The 13,881-nt window shown below is 39.2% G+C and overlaps 1 protein-coding gene across 1 annotated transcript in view; it reads right to left on the bottom strand.

Annotated features, from left to right (window-relative positions):
- col14a1a (collagen, type XIV, alpha 1a) overlaps positions 1-5,115 on the bottom strand; it is a 91,664-nt gene extending 86,549 nt beyond the window's left edge. Inside the window, exons 1-2 of the mRNA XM_088306579.1 lie at positions 4,870-5,115; positions 3,135-3,238 (exon numbers count right to left, since the gene is read on the bottom strand). Of these exons, the coding sequence (XP_088162705.1) occupies positions 3,135-3,234 (100 nt within the window). The 5' untranslated portion in view covers positions 3,235-3,238; positions 4,870-5,115. The remainder of the gene's footprint in view (positions 1-3,134; positions 3,239-4,869) is intronic.
- Positions 5,116-13,881: the final 8,766 nt, after the last annotated feature.

The following is a 13,881-nucleotide window of genomic DNA, read 5'->3' on the forward strand; positions in this document are numbered from 1 at the left end:
GGGCTTTCATGGCCTTCTCTGCTGGAAATTCAAAATAATCAAAAGTACTGACCATATGAAATTTTTACCACTCAAATCACGAGGCGTCTCTTCTAGGCATTTGTGGCTTCATTTGATTTTGGCCAAACAGATTTCAGCTTCTATGTCTTAATTTGTCTGGGGCCTTTATGCCGTAAATGTTGCCGAATGCACCATCCCCCCCCCACACACACACAACCACACTAAAATAATGGCTGTTTTTTTTTGTTTGTTTTTTTTTTAAACTAAGACGCGAACAGGTGAATCGTAAGTCATCGAACTGCGAGTTTACAAGGGTTCGCTACAACCGTTAGTTACTAACAAGCATCTCTACAACATGATGAAGTTCAGAATTTCGCTTCTACCCATGCATAATAACCCCCTCCACTCAATTTTGGAAGATTTTTTTTTTCCAAATCCCCAAAAATTGTGTGTTATTTTCCAGAGATTACAGTAAAGGTATTTTTCCTAAAATACACAACACAATACTTGACATTAAAGAGGTTTTATTAAGTGTTGGATAAGACAATTGAAGTCCCATATGAAGCCGACCTGCCAGTTGGATTTATAGATGACTTCAGGACGTCATTGACGACAAAGAATTTTCATTTTTCGGTTATTTTCTGTTCATTCTTTTGCCCTTTAACTCCCTGTTTTGTTTTGTTTTTTTAGGAATCTTTGGGGTATGAGTCTACACCCCCAATTCATTTCAGTGTATATGTATTATAAGTGGATATTCGTTATTCCTGGGCTGTCCTGGTCCCTATCACCCGACTGTACGCATATAACTTTGTATGAAGTATAGATGATTAACATTAATGTCACTTTGAAACCTTTTGGCAGTATTGAGTCTATGTTTCAATCTTGATCGTTTTATTTCAAATTTAGCAAAATGCTTTTATTGCACAAATATTTCTCTCTCACACACTATCACACTATTACACACACACTCTCACGCACACACGCACACCCCAACACACACGCACACACACAGTCACAGTCAGCTAAATGTAGAAATTTCCCTCTGGCTCATTTTCCTAATCTTTATCAAGATAAGTACAGCATTTAACCTTCTGCACTTCCGAGATTGCATATTCTCTCTCTCTCTCTCTCTCTCTCTCTCTCTCTCTCTCTCTCTCTCTATCTCTGTCTCTCTCTCTCTCTGTCTCTCTCTCTCTCTCTCTCTCTCTCTCCAATTTTGCTGGGGTGGGGGGGGCAATTTTTTAAAAAGGGCTTGATTAAGCAAGGCCAGAGGTGGAGTTTAGTCCGGCCAGCGAAAAGGGCCTAGTGCGTGGAATGTGGTCGCAAGGTGGCCAAAAGTTCATCTGAACCAACTCAGCGAAATTGTCCCCAAACACATCAAAAGCACCACTACCAACTGTGCCTTACTTGGATTGGGCATGTTTGTTGATAAAAGGAAAGAAGAAGAAAGAGATGAAGAAGAAGAAGGAGAAAAAGAAGAAGGAGTAGAAGGCAACAAATTAACGGACAGAACAGAGGGGAAGTCAAACCATTAACCCACTTGGTTTGACGAAACACTTAGCACCACATTAAGCCCACAAGGTAAGCACATTCGAATAGTAAATTAGCCTGCTAATGATCTTTAAATAAACCTCTGCCGTTAGCATCTCTCCCGTGGCGACGTCATGCACAGACGCTTTTTTTTGTCCTATTCATATCGATCATGTGTCTATCATGATACATATTGATAAATATCACCCAATCCTACATCATATCAACCCAAACTATATGTAATTATAATAAAAGTTCATATTTGCGTAGTTTTATCAATTTGTGCATATCATTGTTTCGTATGGGTTCAACATACGTTAAGTGACATTAATAAAAAACAGCTACTAGCTATTTCCCATGAATAATGTGCAATTTTTTTTTGCAAAGAAAATGCGCCAAAATTCAGCCAGAGTATTTTACAAGAATATAGAGGTTAACCAGTGCCTACCGGGTTGTTAAAAAAAAAAATTATAATTATAATAATATTAAAAATGGCGTACTTTCTTTCAAACATTATATTTTATGTCTGATATTGCAAATTTATATAATCTAAAATGTATTCAATAAAATGAGAACTTGTTGTCTCGTGTTGTCACGTTTACTGTTTCGTGTTTGTGGTGCAGGAAAGCTAAACAAGAGCTCAGTTGCTTTATAAGTCCTAGAGATCTGTGCTCAAATCCTGCAATTTTAGTACTCCGTATCGTCGTGGATCAGTTAGCCACATTAGCTCGCTAGCACTGGCAACAGCCGTTCGTTGCACTTATTATGCACACCATAAGGGCATTAATGTTGTAATGTGGGAGCGGTTGGAATTTATGCTAATTATATGTCGGCTTTCAATGTGTATCACTAACAGTAATTATGAGTTACGACCACTAGGTTTAAGATTTAAAACATACACACACAACACGTACAATTATTCATTCATATTATTCACGATAAAGGATACCACTGAACACAAAGTGCAAGTACAGAGAAAAACTGCTTTTTGAGGGTGATTTTGGGGGGCGCTAATTATATTAGGGGGTCTCTTCTGCTTAGAAATGACAGTATTGAAGATTGAAGTAAACTCAAATTGGGTTAAACCAGGACAAAGAACATCATTTGCCGGCACAAACCAGGCAGCTCACTTTTGTGACGAGACCCACTTTGATTAAATCCACTTTGCTGGGGTGCAGTTGATTGCAAGGCAAACTGGAGCGATATATACTGTATGTTGTGTGACACATCACGCTGCAAATCACCTCAACCTAAAGCGTGTTTTTACACCACATTTATTAAAAAGCGCTCCGAAGCGTGGCGGTATCTGCAGCCAGGTGGCAAGCGGCGTCATGATGCCGAGCTGAAGCGCTATCCTGATAGAGACGATAGCATCAGCGTGCGTGTGATGTCATCTGATTGGTCAGAGCCTTTCCATCAGCGATAATGCAAAGAGAGAAGTGAGGACGAAAGTTTACCGAGGAGGTGGTCGAGGAAACTGAAGAGTTTAGAAATGGAGCGTGTAAAGCAAAATGGCTTAGAGGGGATGGGAGAAGCAGAGGAGTGGTTTCAAGTGGACAAAAAGCCCCAAAGCAGTAGAATAGAGAAGAGTCATGGGAAATTACCTTGATCCTGTGCTTTGCTGGGAAAATGGGAAATGACAGCCAGTAACACCAGTGGAGCCCACAGACAGCTCTGAGAAAACATCCTCACAACCAGCGACATGAACCTGGAAGAAGATGAAAAGAAGTTGAGCAAATGATGAGACAAGACACCCAGTGACAGACTTTAGGAATGCCATTCAGCTGTAGGGAGGCTCCAGAGGTCAGGAAGACCCACCTTGCCACCCTGCCCCCATCACAGCCCCGAGGGGCCGATCTGGAATCAGTTCTCCCCATATAACATCCACTTGGAGACAATTACACGGCAGTTTTTGGGCAGTCTAGACCGACCACAAAGCAGTGGTCGAACTCACGCCTACACACTGGAGGCTGAAACAGTGGAGGACTTTGTTGGCAGGAGAAGAGACGAGACGCGTCGAAGGAAGAGTGGAAAGAAGAAGAGGAAAGATTTGGATTTTGAGAGAAGAGAACAGAAGAGAAGATGGTCTTCAACAACAAATTTGGGGTTCTATTACGGAGAAGTAAAGCTACTCAGTCAAAAGGAAAGTACAAATTATTTCTTGAATATTGAGTCGCAAAGCACAAAATAAGAGAAACTGATTTATTTGAATGATTTTATCTCCCATTATAGAACAGTGCCCAAAACCTCCTTAGTCTTTCCAAACTTAATTTAGAAAAGGTCCCACATCTTAAAACATGCAGAAGACATTTTTCAAACTTTCACAAACACTATAGTGGTTTCATAAAAAGTCATAGTTATACATTATAACTCATTTATTACTCTTCTAAATTATTAAAATACTAGTAAGGGGGGAGTCCCTTTACAGTTTGATACCTCATATTTAACACATTATAATTTAATTATTTTTCAAATGTAAAATTGGGATATAAAACCATACAATTGAATTGATTTGGAACCTTGAAGTTTGAATCAATGTGCTGTGGAATCTCGGAAACTTGATTTTGAAATGCACTGTTAACAAGCCCCTGGACAGAAATTCAACATCTGAAGGCATGTGTCGATAAATTTAAGAAAGATTCTCATTTTTAGTCTTTTATTAAACACAAATTTCTGCAATGTTCTTTTCAGTACATTAAACGAGCACTTTGGTGGTTCTGTTTGAGGTCAAATTGGCTGTCCAAAATGTGTGTGGGGGTATTGAAGAACATAGTGCTCAGTAAGGAATTGGGTAGAATGTGACAAATGAACAAAGGGCAAAAGATGGAGGACAAACACGGCCCAAGTTTGACTGACAGCTCAAATAGGGAACACGGTGTGCGTGCCACTGTCCATCCCCTCTCGTCTCTTCGTCCGCACTTTTTGTTCCTCTTCACCTGCTCTACCTCTCACCTCCTGACTGATGCTCATTATTACACACGCAAGAGGGGGCTGTGGAATCTTTCTCACCTGGGGACACCCGCTCTCCTGCAACTCTATGAATAAAACAGCGCGTGTAACAAAGTTGTGTCAAGATTGGATTGTGGCATGTGGGGCTAAGCTGAGCCACACGCCCCCTTATCAGACTATGCCGACCAGCTTCAAGTGTTTCAAGAACATGCTTTCTCCCGGAAATGCAAGCAATATTTAACATTTACACTCTGCCTCACTTTGTTATTTTTCTGTGTGTGTCTTCGCAGCAAACCCATTCAAATGATTGTACCTGCAACCCCACGCACCTGAGACCCGCTCCCACTGCCACGCACATGCACGCACGCTGAATGAAATCGCATTTCATACCATATATTTAGAGCGTCCTCTTTTCTGCTCCAAAAAGAGAAATCCCAAACGATAGCAACCGCGTCCGGAAAGGATTCGTCTCCCCGTCTCCTTCTCGGTTCCCTCTCTCCGGATACGACTCGCTCGCTAGGTCGGGAGTCGGGGAGTGGGTTGGGTGGGAGTTTCTCTCCTCGTTATTCAGTCATCCCTCCCTACGGCTAATCCTTCCTGTCCCAGCCCTCACTATCATTATACGCACAACCATTGTAGAGAGGCTCCACGCAGTGCAGCTGCGCAAAAAGAACTCGCGCTCATCCTGCAGGTTGCACCCGGGCTGCAGTAGTCACCGGGGGTCACCGTTCGACCCCGTGGACCGGATCTCTGCGCTCCGGGGTAAGCTAGGTCATTGCATTTGATGTCACCATGCAGTCAAGTCACAAAATACTGATTGGAATTCGCAAGTGCATTAAACGTTAAAGACATCGCCCTTCTTATTATAGCCGATATCGTGCGGTTGTGCGTATATATATAATTTAACTTGGTCCAAGAGGCATTTGTGCATTTTTTATGCTTTACCCCTGAAAACTTTCAAACATGAACTTTATTTAATTAAAAGCCTTCATGATACGTAGCCAATATAATCTTTTTCAGAACCTTATCTTCACATTGATTGGAATTGTTTAATGTTGAATTTAAAATAAAAAAGGCGATTGGCTTAATTTAAAGCAGTGCTTCGCAATTATTAGTGGTAACGTGACAACGGTGGGAAATGACTCAATTACATTATATCGGTCAGGAAACTATTATGTAGCAAAAATAATCTTTGTCACCATGCCAGGAACATATGTGACAGGCAAAACGAAGGTTAATTGTACCTTCTGTCCTACCTATCGCTGTAGCTAGACTACAATTACTCCATATTGCAACTATAATGTAATATGTAATACAATATCACAATTGCTTCAAAACTATTTGTGGTATTTTTGATTGTTGGTTTGCCTCACCGTTCTGCAGTTTAGGGTTTGAATCTCACCTCTAACCACCTGAGTGGAATTTGTATGTTCTCTGCCTGCTTACGCAGGTATGCTCACAGACTTGAATTTTCATAAGGTATCACAAGGTTTCGTGTGGTGGTGATTGAACTTCTGGATTTCCATGCAACTTTAGAGACATACACCAAAGTTCACATGAATTTGGGTAAAAAAAAAATGCAAATTTGAAACACTTACCCACCAACTCATTCCATTGTTTGGGGAGCTGAAATGTGGATAGCACTGCAGAGAACTAATTTAATACCAACTTTTTGGCACTTCAAGGCTGCACCTCATGCTGTGTATCTGAGATGGATAACAGCAGCTATCTTTACTGGACAAATTAGCACACCTCGTGAAAAAACATCTTGAGACACCTTCACAATTTATTCACTAGTTAATCCCGTGGCCACTTAGTTGCTTTTAAATCTTTATTTTTCAATTTGGACAAGTGAACGTTTCCACCTTTGTGGGAAGTGTTTGAGAAAGCCCAATCAATAATTGAATGAATTTCATGAGTTTGGTGTAGACAACCTGTGATCTCATTGCCACAAGAGAATTTAAGACGGACCGCACCAATTTAATAATAATTACAATAATAATAATAATATGTAACACAGTCTTTATTAATTAAGCGTTAGTTTGAACAACAGGTGGATTTTCTTTTAAATATTATAGCCATGAATAACAAAACATTGTAAAAATAAAAATTAATCCAATAATGTTACTCGACAATCGGTTTGTGATCGATTTCACAGCTAAGTTCAACTAAACTACAATCTTTTTGATTTTTTTTAATGGACTAAAACTATCACATACAGAAAGGACTAAAATGTGACTAAAACTAACAAGTATTTTTGTCCAAAAGGCAAAAACTAAGACTAAAACTAAAATGTCTGCCAGAAACAACACTGCACTAAAGACTTGGGGCACATTCGTAAATCCACTCACAACGTGCACCGGTTCATTCAGACTGTTCAGAAACTCTGAGCGTTGTTCAAATTTTCCGCTCAGTTATTCAGAGTGCACCAAAAACAGAGTGCCCGTGCGTGTACTTGTTGCTACGACTATTGCTGGCTGCGTTCAGAAATTAGTTGGAGCGGAGCGCAAGCAACCTTTCTGAACACACCCACTGTCAGAGAGCTGCATGGGCATCAGATGATGATTAGCGTAAAATTAGACTATCTTGACTATTGAAAAATATAGCCGTCATTTAAAAAAATAAATTATTTAAATTAAATAAAATCAAAGAATTCCTTAGGACCATGATTAAACGTGCACATATTCTCTGCACTAAGCTAGCTTTTGGTGCTAGTATTAAAAAAAAAAATGGTAAATAAAACATTCCTTTCATTTCAGGCAAACGACAATCGGGAAAAAATGCCTCCTTTGAAAACACTCGCTGTACTGTGTGGCTCGCCCTCAGGCTTGAGGGAGTCATGGGAAACTCATGACTGGTCTGGTCAAAAGTCCCTCTGGATGGCTTGAAAGCCCAAATAGCTACACGCACACACACCCACACACCCACACACCAGGTGTGTCCCTGAGGCACCACACACACTCCTTCATGCCCCAGTCAAACAACTGTCCAGATGTCATAAACACGATAATAAAGCGGATAAAGATGCCCTTCCCTCACGTTGTTCCCCTCAACCTCATCCTTTCCCGATGGGGCTCACCTCCTCAGCTGTTGTTTGCATACACACAGCAAACCGAAAAACAAATGAGGTACAAAATTACTTAAAGTAGTGCTTATTTGATACAGTATATATTTTTTCCATTTATCAAACTAATATCTAATCTTTTCCATTAGATAAAGCACACATCATGGAAATGTCAAGATAGGTCCATTACTCACCTTGTTACTTCTTCATCTACTCATCCTGGGCGCTTGCGACTCATTTTTGCCTCTTTGGGTCAGAATTGATATCACATAATAAATTAGTTAAACAGCCATGGTGCGAATGAACGCATTAAACGTATTTTAAACTTTGTCATTGATCGATTCCTGAAGGTGATTAAACACGCGGAGGAACAAATCAAAGCTGCATAAAATTCTATGCCCACTATAATTAGACTATATAGAATAAAATGGTATATAATTGATTAAACAAAATGGAGAAACTGAATGAATGCAGCATGAGAGCCACGTCTCATTCTAGTAAAGTGGTAAATTAAGGCACGGCAACAAAAAAATAAAAAGCAATTTCATATTCATTGATTGGTAAACAAACAGCGATTTATATGCAAAATCATTTTGGTTAAATCAAATTGTTTCTCGCTGCAGCCTTCAATGACTTGATTGACCGCTTCTGTGTGCACAGCATGTGTTTCTTTTTTACTCCGTTTTTTTTTTTTTTTTTTAATTCCCACATGTCCGGTTTCCACTTTTTAAAATATGTTTCTCCTTAAATGATGTTATCTTTTCTCACCTGTGCACCCACCCTTCTGTCTAGCTCTTCAATGCCGCTGTCCTTCCCCATCCGAAAGCTCTGATGAATAAAATCATTAGTCACATGGTAGGTAAAGTTGAGCTGTGGGTCATTGCGCTCAGCTCCATCTGGTCCATCTGTGAAGTTCACAAAAATTTGTGACCCCTGCATTGCTGTACAACAACTCCCTGACATGCGTCATGCAGGTAGAATCAAAGTCCCAAATACACATTGAATTTATTGGTGCACCGCAAAACATCAAGACAGGATTGGCAATATCTCATAATGAAGTCAGTGCTGAAAATGGATAAAAAAAAGTGTGACAATTACATTTGCTTTGAGTTTGAAAAGGTTCAGAGTAGTGTTCTTTTCTTCAAAGTAAATGCAACTTTCTGAAAAGATAAGCTTCCTCTCGCCCTATTTTCTCATTTACTCTCGTTCCGAGTGATAAATTGTCACTCGGTTATTAAGAAACTCGCTGGCCATACATTATGTATCAGATGCGTAAAGTCAGTGTAAAGCGAAAATAAATGTGAGTTTTGCATCAGTGTTGTTAAAAACCCGGCCAAACTTTAATGATTGAATAACTCACTAGTTATATAAAATGAGGCTTTAAACATAGTTGTAGTCTTTGCATGTTTTCAGAAATGGTAGAACTTTAAAAAAAAAAACTTAAAACTTGTATATAAATACATGAATTAATGTTACACGTTTTTTTTTAACTGTAGGGAATCTTGCGCTTTTTTTTTTACGAGGTTGTAATGCAGTTTTGCATCCAATTGTGGTAAAACACGTATGCGCTGTTTATATATTTTGGGATTAGCATGGGTTAGGGTTAGTTTATGGAATGACACTTAATGACATCTGTCATAAGAATTCATTCATGTCCGTGGAAGGTGTCATGTCATGATTATGACAGTCTTATGAACAAACTTCAGATATAGTGTTACCCAAAACTGATGGATGGCTGGATGGATGGATCTCTACTTAAGTAGATTTGAACCAAATTTCTTCAAATTTTGAACAACCCTCAAATATGGGTGATTTTGATAAAAAAAAAAAAAGTTGGGTCAAATTGACAAGTAATGGGTGGGTTGGTTATTTATTTATTTATTTAATTTATTTGGTTGTTTATTTATTTATTTATTTGCCTATTGATCTATTTCTTTACTTATTTTCAATTTGGTACAAATGCAAATTATTCTCCAATTTCTTATTAAATAGCACATTGTTGTTAAACTTAAAATGTAGACAATGCGGGTGCAATTGAATTGTTGCATTGCACCAAGTGGATTGCTCAGCCTTGGTGTTGATCGGCACTTCCACAAAAGCGTGTTGTCTGGTCATTGTTGAATTGTGTCCTTCCCTCTTGGGATGAAATATTCACTCAAGATTTCTCCACGTCGATCTTTCTAGACTCATATCCTACAGCATGTTGCCAGAAATCTTCACAGCATGACTCTAATACTAGCCGGGTGTCGGTAAGCAGCATCCGAGTTTGGGATTCTCTGCACACGCGGTTGGGAATTGTGGCCAAGCAGTTCAATCTTCATCCCATCAGATGGATGGATTTGAGCTTCATGGTCAATGATTCATGTTGGTGGCTTTTGGCTAACTCTCGGGGGGTTGTCATGTGTGCTTCACTGAAAAACGGCCTCCATCTGGTCACTCCGCCATGAACTGCTGCTGCAAATGACAGTTGTCCTTCACTAATGTCCCTTCATGTGCACAATGGAACTTTGGCTCGTGTGGTTATTATTTATTTGCTTTAGGTATGGTGTGCTAGACTGGCTGTGGTGGTTAGTATCCCCAAGACCAAAGACGGCTTCAGCCTTCTTCCCTCGCTCAAACAACTGCCCAGCCCACCATGCAGTTGATTTACATGGACATACAAATATGCACGCACACACTCAGTTGCAGCGTTAATAACAAGCAGCGAGTTAATATGAGGGCCTGAAGTGACCACAGCCTTGTGATTAGTCATACTGGTCACAATTATTAGTCACCTTGTCATCTGCAACATCATTCCCAAAGTGCTGCCCAGTAGAGGTCACCAAAGGCACACGTTGATTATTCCAAATGTGGAACGACCTGTTAATCTAATATGTGAACGTTTTAATACAGCAACACACAAGCTAGGAATTGGAAACTGATAATTGGCAAACGAATTGGCTTCATCCTGTTTCATCTCAAATCATCTGACCAAAATCTCGCTTTACTGATTGTAAATAATGCACAGGTGCCATGGCTGCAGTAAACACTTGGCTACATTTTTGGATCATTTGGAAGACTCGCTTGCAAATATGCCATGCATGCTGCTAACTAAACTGGCAGAAAATGTTGGTTTCTGCGAAAGCTACAAGCGCCAATGGTGGCTTGAATTGGAAAACATTGAGCGAAGCATCCCAATTTTTATTCAAATCAAATCAATCTTAAATATACTATATCCCTTACAATGTACTGAGATGTGTATCACTAATGTAAACCCAAATACTGACTAAAGTCGCTTTTACAGAGCTTGCTAATGCCTGGATTCAACTTTATTTCATGATGCCGTTTTGTACAAACGCCACTGACACAGCGAGCCAATATTCCGCCTTTGGCAGTGGTGTCAGAACCGCAACAGAGTCAGTATCACACTGGGTGAAAAGAGGTAAACACATAGCAGCAATGAGGCCAAATTAGAGCATTTTCCCTCCTTTGGAATCAGTCGCGCGTACGCCTGATGCTCGCATGTCAATGAAAGATGATCATGATTGATTCTGCTGTGGTTTGGGCCAGCGTTGGGTGTTTTTCTTCCTTGATCTGCTCAGAACACGGTTGGGCTGACAACTGAAAATGTTCAACCTTTTCAATATTTTAAATCTCAAATCTTTTTGGTGGTCGGCCGAGGATAATCTTTCAGCAGCGTCCGAGAATCAGGCCTTTGCTGATTTTACTCACAAGGACTGGAAACAGGACCGGACTGTTGCTATATAAGGAAATGTCACATGTGAATTTTAATTTAAGTTGAAACCATTGTCCACTTTATATCTATTAAATATTTTAAACGTCAAATTGGATGCTGGCGCTGATGTTATCGTTCTTCTATTTATTAGTTTGCGGGATGTTATGTTTATATTTGTGTGATCTCTGAGAAAAATAGACTAATATTTCACGCCAACAATATGGATGACTTCAATATGGTTTGCACTGGTGCAATGTAAGAACATCCATCAACTTGTGTGTCATTAAGGCCGGGGAAACAAAAACACTGCACACGTGTCTACATTTACGGTCTCAAAAATTGAGGAAAGGACCAAGCTAAGTTACATTCACACAAGAGCCAAGAGGTGTTGGGCAGGTGGCATTTGCACTTGCTGGTACTTGTTCTGTTAACCAAAGGAAGTTGTGGACAGACAATCTCAACACTGTAACCACTCCTCAAAGGCATCCAGTTCTTGGTCACGGAGAGAAAGAGCTGTACGTTTAACATTTGACGGTTGTTTTTTTTTTTTTCTGCTTGCTTAACAAGTCACCAATATTTCTGTTAGTGCTTGTTTTCCTTAAGGTCACGTGTGAGTTGGAGCATACATATAAACGATCATTTACAGCAGGGGTGCGCCAGTCCTGTCCTCAAGAGCCCCTTGTGGGAGGAGGGAAACGTCTAAAAAACAGTTATTATCGTGACACTTCTCTCAGACTGGAGTAAGTAAGAGGGATTCTTCTTTTTCAAAAATATCACACAATTTTGTGAACAACACTGTCACCTGCTGGTAGCTTTGTGCCACTGCGATTCATACTCTCAATTTGGCGACGTTTCAGATTCCTGCATCGTTTTATGTTTCGGTAAATTTCATCATGTTCATACAAATTACAGGCAGGCATATAACTGATATGGACCCGTGCTGTTACAATAGATGAAAGAGGTGAAATTCTGTATTGGAAGGTAGGATTCATATTTGTACTTGAATAATTCCTTCGCAATAAATAAATACTGTTCACAACACTTGTGTGACGTATCATGGTAAGTAAATTAAAAACACACAATATTACCATTAAAAGCAAACAGCCGCGCAACCACTACTACATCAGTAATAGTTTGAAAGTGAAAACAATTAGAACATTATTATTATTGCAAAGTATCTGCTTAACTTTCGTTGAAATAAATAAAAAGGAATGCACGCTTTCGGAATTTAATACCTATTTTATACCTAAAAATCAATTTTCCCTTCAGTCATAAGTGAGTCTGATATGCTCATCATTAAAGTCTAGAAACACTCACATTTCAATTACTTAAAATGAAGAAATCCACTTTTTCTGGTTTCAATCAAATGTGCGTAATTCATGCAGAATTTTCTAACAGTTGAATTGCAATTTGCTTCGGCAACAAGTGGCAAAAGAAGCAAAATTAGACACATCAAAAAAACAAAATGTATTGAGGTCCAAACAACTCTCCCAATGACACATTTATTTAACACTTAACATCTTTACTCAGTAAAATATTTGCATATACTGTAACTACAGTTCATTCCTAAAAACAGATACTGAATTTAAAGCCAGAAATGTCACTCTCTGACAGCCAAAAATATTCCAAAAGTAACCGCTGAAAATATTAAAGTCCTTTTATAGCCGGTATATGAATGTGTCAACAGGATATTATAAAAGAAATACATTCGGCCAACAGCCCAAGTGTGAGTTACAGATGTCTGTAAAACACGGATTGTCCTTTCAAATAAAGCAAGACAGCCGCCACAGCATGACCAGGTGACCCTTTGCACGTGACATACTGGCAGCATTTGAGGAGTTGCAAAGCAAATCATTCAGGTAAATTATTCATGTGCATTTTCACCCCCCCCTAAAAAAAAGTCACTATTCATTTACGCAATGTGTTTTCGTGTTAAAGGTAGTATATATCCATATTGTAGCTGAAATGTAACTAAATTAATTAAATGTGTAAAAGAAGTCAAATCTGTGTACATGACAAATGGAAAGCTTATGAAGAGGAAGCAAACAAAACAAATCAGTTGGCATAATCAGCAGTCATCTTTGGTTGGGAAATAATGTCAAAATCAATAACTGCACTTATTAATAAATAAGTTGCCTCTAATTGCTTTTAGAGAAGACAAAACGCTAATGCAGCCACACAGGTTGACAAATACGCATCACCGCTTACAACAAAAACATTTTAGCGGCCTCTAGTCTAGTCTAGTAGCTTTACATAACGTATTTGACAAATACTCTTTAGGAACAAATGTTCTAATTGAATAGCAAATGTCAAAAGATAACAAGTATTAAGAACGGGACTATATTTTACGTAGAATAATTAGACACTTCATTAGGTACACCTGAGCCAACAAGAACTGTACCAAAAATTGTGCCTATACACAGATATTGATCACTTTTAAACCGCCATCAGAACCTCTCAACTGTGAGGCAGATGTTCTGCCCACACGTGATTAAAAGGTGCGATAGTGGCATCAGCTCGAAACACCTGTGTTGACACAAAACACTTTTCGGCTCATTGTCACAATCGGATGAAAACAGACAAAAACTCACCAACTGTAGACATTTTTTTCCACTGGACAGCA

Source organism: Idiotropiscis lumnitzeri, chromosome 10 (genome assembly GCF_059441095.1).
Source record: "Idiotropiscis lumnitzeri isolate Australia: NSW breed Sydney's pygmy pipehorse chromosome 10, RoL_Ilum_1.0, whole genome shotgun sequence".
NCBI classification, from domain to species: domain Eukaryota; kingdom Metazoa; phylum Chordata; class Actinopteri; order Syngnathiformes; family Syngnathidae; genus Idiotropiscis; species Idiotropiscis lumnitzeri.